Source organism: Crinia signifera, chromosome 3 (assembly GCF_055691185.1).
Source record: "Crinia signifera chromosome 3, ASM5569118v1, whole genome shotgun sequence".
NCBI lineage: Eukaryota > Metazoa > Chordata > Amphibia > Anura > Myobatrachidae > Crinia > Crinia signifera.
The window spans coordinates 12,104,157-12,114,160 of NC_139219.1; the positions used below are offsets into that span (position 1 = coordinate 12,104,157).

Below are 10,004 nucleotides of genomic sequence, written 5' to 3' on the forward strand. Positions count from 1 at the left end.
CTGGCCCTCTTTGCAAAAAATTTGGACACCCCTGAGTTAAAGCCTTTCGTACAAACAGTGCAGCTTCCAGATATCTGCCCCCCCCCCCCCCCACACACACACCTTTGCATAAGACACCACAAAAATGGAACACATCCTTTTTGACACGTTTTGATTTTCTACCCAGTAGAACCTTTTCAAGATTTAGGGACAGGTGTATCAAGCTTCAAAAAGTGATAAAATGGAGAGCGATAAACTACCAGCCAAGCAGCTCCTAACTACCATGTTACAGGCTGGGTTTGAAAAAATGACAGGTAGGAGCTGATAGGCTGGTTGTTTATAACTCTCCATTTTATCACTCTTTGAAGCTTAGTGTATCTGGCCCTTAGTTACTGGGACATTACTATTGTGTATTTTAAGAATTGGAGTCACCATGGTGATGGTAAGCAAGCCTGCCTCTACATTTGTTAGATTTTATCAGTCTATGGGCCAGATTCTCTAAGCTTCAAAAGTGATAAAATGGAGAGTGATAAACAGCCAGCCAATCAGCTCCTACCTGCCATGTCACACATTGTGTTTGAAAAATGTCAGTCAGGAGCTGATTGGCTGGCTGTTTGTCACTCTCTATTTTATCACTTTTGAAGCTTAGAGAATCTGGCCCTATGTGAGAAGGAATTTCATATGACAGTTAAGCTCCTAACGTCAACTATATTCAGCTTTTTCCTCAGCTGCACTCTGGCCCTTATTCAGATCTGAGCTCAGTACACATTTGTTTGGAAAATGGGCAAAACAATGCACACTGCAGGTGGGGCAGATGTAACATGTGCAAAGAGAGTGAGTTTTGTGTGAGTTATTTTGTTTCTGTGCAGGGTAAATACTGGCTGCATTATTTTTAGACTGCAATTAGATTTCAGTGTGAACACACCCCACCCACTTCTAACTCTCTCTGCACATGTTACATCTGCCACACCTGCAGTGCACATGGGGCCTTATTCTAAATCGGACGGTACGGCCCGCGTGCGGCCGTACCGCCGATGTTTTTACTCTGCACATGCGCAGAGGTGAATCTGCGCATGTGCAGCCCCCTTCGCCGCAGACGTATTTCGTCCGCCGCAAAGGGGGCGTATAGGGGCGTGAGAGGCATCATGCCCTCATTTCCCTATGTGTACGCCCCGCGTTTCATGGGCGTTCCCATGCAAACGCGGGGCGTATGCATGGTAATGAGGCCATGACGCAACTCATGGGGGCGGAAAGCTGACGTCGCCGGATGTCAGCTTTCAGCCCCCATACAAGCTACCACACGGACGATTGTCCGTGTGGTCTCAGCTTGCGGGAGCTGCCGCGGCGTGCGGACCTGCCTTCGATGGTCGACGACCATCGAATGCAGGGGGCAGCTCCCACCATGGTGGAGGCGTACGCCTCCACCATTTTTATGCGGATCGCCAGCCGTCCGTGTACGGACGGCCGTGGCGATCCGTAGGGTGGGCGGGGATTGGTTTGTGCGGCCGGAGCCCCGTGTGCGGCTCTGGCCGCACCAACCAGAATAAGGCCCAAGGTTTTGCCTATTTTGAGAACAAATTTGTACTGCGATCAGATCTGAATAAGGGCCTATGTTCGGGTGGAGGGGTCAGTATATTTTTCTATGATTGAGAACATTTTTAATTATAAGAAATCATATAAAATACTGAAGGATTTTTGTTTCTTCCCTGATAACTGCTTTTGTAGGAATTGCTCTATGTGACACATTTAGCCCTATGTGTACATTAATTGTAATGAAGAATAGACGCTTAAATGAATATATTCTGTATATTTCAATTACAGTCCTTTATTTTTCTTTATAGAAGAATTGAAAAAGCAAACAGCCTTGAAACCATTCACCAGGAGGCTTTCCAGAATCTTACCATGCTCAAGTATCTGTAAGAAACTTCAAGATTTCTATATATTAGTTCTGCATTGTTCCTTATTTATTATTAACAGAAATGCAGCTTTTACCATTGTTATAAATGTTTAATAACTATAATGGAGCAGATTCATACTCCAAGTTGGTATGAAAGGATCTATCTGCAGAGCAGGCCGTAGACGTAGGCAAACTAGGCAAATGCCTAGGGCATTTAGAATGCCAAGGGACATACAGCTCATGCAACTGAGCCAGCAGCAGCGGTTGTGCCAGTGTGGAAACCAGAAACCGTGGAGGGTGGACACGAACATAAATGGCCACCCTCCCTGGAGTTGAGCTGCTTTGCATGCCCAGCCCCAGAAGCTCCTCCTCCCATGGGCCTTTGCAGAGGCCATGAGCTTGCAAGACTGATCCCCTGCACCGAGCCCAGGCTTCTATATTTGTAGATTCTAGGCCAGATGGGTGCTGGGCAAGGGGGGTGATTAAGTTATAATAATGTGTGGCTAATGTGTGTCATTACTGTGTGGCATAATGTGCATAAGGGTCACTACTGTGTGGTGTAACGTGTATAAAAGACTCTTTTGTGTGGTGCACTGTGTATAAGGAGCGATACAGTGTGGTGTAATGTGAATAAGGAAAAATACAGTGTGGTGTAATGTGAATAAGGAGCAATGGGTCAAAGGAGGAACTAGTGTCGGTGCTAGGAGACACCAACCAAAATCTTGCCTAGGGCATCAAATTAGCTAGGGCCGGCTCTGTATATCTGTGTTGTGTTTTCTGAGAATCCAACCCTGGTAGCTACCAGGGTATAACCCAGCACCGACAAAGAAATGCCGAGAAATGTATACGTACAGTAATACATGCAGGGAAGGAAATCACCAGGCCGGTAGTCTCTGGAAGAGTAAAGCCAAGCTGTGTTTTTGAGGCCCCCTCTTTCCATATAGTAATCAGCCTCACTTGACCAGCTTGTGGGGGGTTTATGTGGGAATGAGTGACCCACGCTCTGCTGTTTAAAGTTTTGTAACCAAACTAAGGGGGTTATTCAGACCTGATTGCTGTGGTGCAATTTAGCAGGGGCCTGCGATGACCCATCGATAAGATAGCCCTTGTCCAGTCTGAGTGAAATCCTGCCCCGTGCGAACATGCACATTTTTCCACTGTGTGCAGTCCGCACGTAGTCCATGACTTACTTGGCAGTTGGATAGAAGCAGTTGGATCATGGCCAGAGCTGACGCCACACGACTCATCTCAAACTCTTGGGCATGCCTGCCTGTCCATGACACTTGCAGAAAACAGTCAGCTACCACTCTCAGTCGCCGGCTTTCTGTCAATCAACTTGTGTGTGGCTAGCGATCAAAAAAGTAGCAGGATTTTATCGCAGAACGGCCTTGCATATGCGCACTACGATCCGTACCCATGTGGTCAATCGATAATCACACGGCCGGTGATTTCACAGCTTTGTGATCAGGTCTGAATAACCCATGGTTGACTACCATCCCGGGTACCTCTCCCAGCCCCCCGGAAAGGTAGGCAAGCCTCCCGGAATTGTGCCTGTCCTCCGCAACCCCCTCCCCCCTTGGCAGGGTGTCTGTGGGACCAAATGACGCATAGTACATCATTTTAGCCCAACCTCCCACCGTGCAATTCCTGAAATACCGGCATTGCACGGCAGGGGCGTGGCTAAAAGGATGCAATCGAGCTGTCCATGCCCCCAAATGCATCACATCTTTCTAGCACCGCCCCCTGTCCTGCTCTTTTCCTACCCCGTCAGCTGCCCCAGCTCCCTGCCTCAAAAGAACTGGCTGCCCTCTACCAGAGAGGGCAGCCCAAAGGTAGGCGACCCTGGAATAAACCCTTAATACCCGTTTCACATTGCAACTAATTACCGTTTACAAGCCAGTTTCTTGCTGGCTTGACCCAGCAATTAGTGCAATGTGAAAGGGGTTACCGGGTGCCGCAAATGGGTAGCAACTTGGCAGTAAGAACTGGTAAGAAAGCAGAGTTCTTACCGGTTTGTTGCCGTGTTGCTATTCGGTGTGAACGGGTTAAATATGTCGAGTGACCCGTTTCCTGTTCACACTAGGGAGGAGGCAGCGCTTGGAGCAAAGCCAGCTCTAAGCGCTGCCTCCTCCCTGCCCGATGACACGCCAACTTCCCGCCGCACCCCCTCATGATGCCAGCGACCTGGCAATAACATGGGATCGTCAGTCCTTAGCAAATTCATGTGAACATGTTCGGTGTATTTCGATCACATGCAAATCGCTTGTCAAGCGCTTGTAGTCACATGCACAAATGTATACTATGTATACTATTTAAATAGATTTGTTATATAATGTAATATAATAATACTTTAATAGAGAGTGAAGCCTGAGCCTGAGTTACCTTCACTCTCTATTAAAGTATTATTATCTTACATTATAAAACAAATCTATTTAAATAGTATACATTGTATACTATACTATGCCGGGAGGCTCCCGAAAATCAGGTCCCCCTTCCGGCCCCCCGGGAAGGTCGGTAATCCTCCCGTATTTGCCAGGCAGCCCCAGCACCCTCCTTCCGTGCCGCGGGTCCGCGGCAAGGGGCGGGACTAAAAAGACGCAAACCGTGTCATTGTAGCCCCACCCCCTACTCGCGGACCCGCGAAACGTGCCGTTTCCATGGATTGGGGGCGGGGTTTTTAGTCATCAGCCCCGTCCCCGCCCTCCCGACCTGGAGTTCCGGTTGTCCTCTCCGGGCTTCTCCCGGAGAGGATATTTTAAAAGTCGGCAAGTATGAGGTAACTCATGCAAATACACAATTAAATACTTCACTGTTACAATATCTTGCAATCATACGAGACTTCGGTAGAAAGCAATATACAATCTGTATACATTTCCTTGTGTATTACATGTTAATAAACACTTCCGCTAGATAGGTACATACACTAAGATGCCTATTCAGTGTTTCCAGACTGCAGCATTGCTTATATAGACACACATTTTGATATATTATTAGGTTATTCGCTGTATATATCAGCAAAAAATAGCAACACATTTTTAAATCTCTGGCATGCAGCAATTACAGGGATATATCTTGGCATCTGCTGTAACATTCACACATTTCCTTGTGGACACTGTCAATGTCTATAATAAATATTTTCCTGAGGTACAGATGTAGCCTAACATTGCCTCTAGCCAAGTTTGATCCAGGCGCAGGCAACAACATATGCTCATTTCTTGGAGCGATGTCAACAAACTTTATTGAACAGCATTGTGGAAATAGAATTTTGCCACAGTTTACAGCATGATATGTAAATGTGACTTGCACACAGTGGGAGCAGCCATTTTGTTGATCAAACCTGCATTTGTGTACATAGCCGGGAACTTTCTGGACTTGACTGATAGTTTTCGGAAGTCGCAAACGATAAAGACTGAGAAGATCACCTATGAGTTCATATTCAGGGCCTAGTACTTACCATCTAAGTAAATACCAGGGATTCTGTACAATATACCAGAACATATAGCATACATTGTATAAAACCACTTAATGTGTATATTGCATTGTGAATAGTTTGCATACACAAGAAGGGAAGTTGCATGACAGTCAGATTACGGAGCAGTCAGGATGACGTAATGTGCTTACTAGGGGTACTGTGTGGCATGATGTGTATACTGAGGGCACTGGGTGGCATAATGTAAACTGAGGGCACTGTGGCATAATGTAAACTGGGGGAATACATTAGGAAAAAATAAACTTTGAGCACTGCAGAGTGGCATGATTTGAACAGGAGGCACAAAACTGTGGTGTAATGTGAACAGGGGTGCACTGCAGTGTGGTATAATGTGAACAGGGGTGCACAACACTGTGGTATAATGTTAATAGGGGTGCACTACCGTGTGGCTTAATGCAAACTGACTAGTACTTCAGTTTATGGCATAATGGCATCTGGTAGGTACTCGGGTGTGAGCTAAAATATAATTGTATTTGTAGGTGCCCCAAAAATTTGTTGCCCTGGGGTCCCAGCAAACCTTAGTCCAGTTTGAGGTGTAGCTAATGGGTAAATGGCAGAAAATATAAAGACTCTCTTACTAATTACAGAATATGCATACATTTAGTTTTTAGCACATGCCCTAAATTTGGTTTTGCCCGTACATGACAACATGACAACATTTTAAAAACTCCCCTCAAGGAGATTACCTGGAGGGTGGATGAAACTGCCCACTGCAGTTAGGTGAGGGCTGCACCAGAAAAATGCTTACATTGGCCCTGCTCAGGCAATATAATGTTGTCAATAAGGGAATCATACAGAGATACCGGGCTATAATGACCCAACTTTTTATCGTTGTTGTTGTTGAACAGATCAAGTCTTTGCCAAAGACTTTAGCATAAGATATCTATGAGTTACAGTACTAGTCGCACTTTATATTACTGTGCGCAGTAAGGCTGATTCCCGCGCCACCGTGGAAGAAGCAAGCACTTGTTTCCCAAAATAGCTCAACAGAACCAGCCAACTTGGCAGAGTCATTGCAAATAATTATTAAATCAGATTAACGTTCTTGGTATTCAACATGACAGTGTTGGGTATTTAAACCACTCTGCATAACAAAAGATATATACTGTACTGTATACATAGGAGCAGCATCAGCAAAATGCAATGTCAGTAGATAAGAAATAAGTGAAAGCGATGAGCAGAATTTGAAAACTCTTCTGGGAAATATCCGTCACATTCCAGACTTGAATTGTTTTGAACTGAATGAAATTATATAAATTCGGAAACATAAGATTTAACAAATGCAGGTTGGAATGGAATTGCGAAGAACGTATTACTACAAATAGCCTGTTCTCCTCTGGAAATCTCAATTTATAGAAAACTCAATGCAAAACATACTAATCTCCACTGTACACAAAACTGTGATGACCAGCGGTCAGAATGCCAGTGGTCAGAATATCGACACCAACATCCCAAAGAAAGGAATCCTGACAGGGTAAGGTAAGTATACTTCCCCTTCCCCTCCCCCTCACACTTCCCTTCCCTGCAGCCTGACCATATCCATCCCGGCTAGTGCCTAACCCTAACAACAGCACCCTGCTGCCTAAACCTAACCCCCCCCTTCTATGTGACTAAACTTAACCACCTCCCAACAGCCTAACCCCAACATTCATCTTCCCGACCGTTTGATACACTTGCTTCTATACTTACTGATAAGTAAGTAATACCTGTCAGTAATACAGATCGGCATCCTGACCAGTTCAGGGTTGTGGCACTGGTCTTCTGAAGACAGTCAAGAAGCCAGCATCTGTACAGTATACAGAACACCGACATCCTGTCTGCTGGATTTATAACTGCAATCCATTCAGACACAGCAGAGGAAATATATAGGAAATAAAATAAAAAAATAAAAAATCAACTTACAAAGTCTGTTATTTGAGCATTTGTCCAGTACAATGTCCAAGTTTTTTTTGTGGTCCGTTAATCGTTTATTAATTATTTGCACAGAAATACATCTGTATGCAGTTTTCAGTATCTGTTAATATTTATAGCATGTTAAAACTAAACGATTGCAGTCGGAACACCCAGAATGCACAGCACTGGACAGGAATAAATGAATTTGACCAAATTAAAAATATCCTAAATATTTATATACAAAATGTTGTCAGTAACCCTACTATTTGCAAGGATTTCATTTATTAATGTCTTTTTTTTCCCAGTGTAGATAGGTGTTTGATAGATTTGGTTTGAGATGACTTTTAACCTTTTTAAGTGCAAAGTCAATTTGTCAAAATAGGTGTGAAAATTGTCAAATAAACATTTTTATTAATCATAATGACCTGCAACGCTTACCTTATATAGGATATATAATCTTTTCTTACAAAACATTTTTTTGCTTGGATTTATATAACAAATGTGAGCGACGCTGGTGTTTTTAGCGGATATTTTGCGCACCACTCACAGAGATGTTAGCACTGAAAGGGTAATTGACTTTCAAAGCAGCCTTCAGAACAATTGTGACAGCCCCTAATAGAGCAAATTGTATATATGTATATTCTTGTGCAGATTAAAACTGTATGGTGGTTCATCAGCTATTGTTGGACAGTAATTGGACAGTCGTTTAAAAAAAAAAAATTTCGGTACTTGTTTGTACCGTCCTCCTGACCTGTTCATACCCCCACTATCCACGTCGGTATTGAGTTGATTTTATAAAGTGTGGCGAGCGCAGCGAACCACCGAGCCCGAAGCTCGGCGAGCGCACGTGAAAACGAGCCCGAAGCGTGGCGAGGTGATGCGGAATACAGATCTAGTAATCTGTGTTCCCTCGCGGGGTTCGCTGCGCTCGCCACGCTTGGGGCTCCTTTTCCGCTTCCGCTCACCACGCTTTGGGGTCGTTTTACGCGTCCACTCTTCTCACTTTATAAAATCAACTACACGCCGACATGGATAATGGGGTATGAACAGGTGGTGAGGACGTGTACCGCGTCCGATCACCATGCTTCGGGCTGATGTGGATAGTGAGGATGTGCTAAATCGCATCGCGGATCGAATCGTATGCATATTGCATCCAATATTTGCATGTGATTTGCATACAATTTGCATACAATTTTCATACGATTTGATCTGCTGGGAAGTGCCGCCGTGAAACTAAACAAGTACCAAGTTTTCATTTTAAATTGTAAATCATTACGGAATATGTTGGTGTTTTAAGTAGATGTTAATAAATAATAAACAATGATTACATGTTACTAATGCTGGGAATTTACATGTGAGAATAACCCAATGTTCTTCAAAACTATTTCTATTAAATTCATGTATCACTAGCATCTAACAACCAATACTAGGGGGCTGCACAGAGGTACAGATCATGAGGTCGACAGTGTCTAGGTTTACACCAAAAGGGCGACATGCACAAGGTTGGCATTGACCAGTGGCATAACTATATATTTTGCGCCCCCCCCCCCCCCCCCGCCAAACTTTTTCGGCGCCCCCCCCCCCATACCCATACCTGACAGAGCCACATCTGCGGTCACTGTCCCGTCCAGTCTTCCTCGGTCTCCGCTGCGCTGCTCCAGTCTCCGCTGTGCTGCTGCCCGGCCGCATCTGCGGTCACTGTCCCGTCACTCGCTCCCGGCGCCGGCTCCTGCTGATAATGAAAAGTGACTCTTAGAAAATGGCTGCCAAAACTGTCTGCAATACGGGGGCAGCTATTTTCTAAGTGTCAGTTTTCATTATCAGCAGGAGCCGGCGCCGGGAGCGAGTGACGGGACAGTGACCGCAGATGCGGCCGGGCAGCAGCGCAGCGGGTAACTATAGCACCGCAGCCCCCCGGGCGCCCATAGTTACTCTGCGGCGGGGGCTGCGGAGGCATAGTTACGCCACTGGCATTGACAAAAGGTTGACTTAAGTGTTGACATAAATGTCAACATAAAAAAGGTCAACCTATAAGAAGGCTTTATACAGAGAATTAAGAGCCTATATAGGACGTGTTGCTAGGCTGCAAACAGTTCCGCACCGCCCTCCGAACGCATCCCCTCGCAGGCACCTGAAGGGGAGAGAAATCATTGGATGGTCATTGACTATTGAATGATTTTTTCCCCCCTTCGTAAATAAAAGTGATGCTAAACTGATTTTTATTTCTGCCACTGATTGCCGAATACGGGGCGAGCACTGGCGTCATGTGACATCAACCATCAGCCTCGAATCCAAATATCACTCCTTCCCTTCTGAGTCCTGCCATGCACCCAACTGGTATTTTTTGGTCACATGTGCGGCATTGCCGTATTAGGGAGAAATTGGGGCACATATTTTGGGGTGCTTTGTCTCCTTCATTCCTTGTGAAAATGAAAAATTTTGAGCCAGATCTGCATTTTTGTGTAAAAAAATGTAATTTTTTACAGAAAAATGCAGTTCTGGCTCAAAATGTGAAAATGAAAAATTTTGAGCCAGATCTGCATTTTTGTGTAAAAAAATGTAATTTTTTACAGAAAAATGCAGTTCTGGCTCAAAATTTTTCATTTTCACAAGGAATGAAGGAGACAAAGCACCCCAAAATCTGTGCCCCAATTTCTCCCGAGTACGGCAATGCCTCACATGTGACCAAAAATACCAGTTGGGTGCATGGCAGGACTCAGAAGGGAAGGAGTGATATTTGGTGGT

At 44.9% G+C, this 10,004-nt stretch overlaps 1 protein-coding gene across 2 annotated transcripts in view; it reads left to right on the top strand.

Moving 5' to 3' along the window:
• FSHR (follicle stimulating hormone receptor) overlaps window positions 1–10,004 on the top strand; it is a 117,178-nt gene that overhangs the window by 75,202 nt on the left and 31,972 nt on the right. The window contains exon 4 of one of the 2 annotated variants that reach the window (XM_083175269.1): window positions 1,821–1,895. In XM_083175269.1, the coding sequence (XP_083031395.1) occupies window positions 1,821–1,895 (75 nt within the window). The remainder of the gene's footprint in view (window positions 1–1,820; window positions 1,896–10,004) is intronic. The other variant, XM_083175270.1, reaches the window with a different exon arrangement.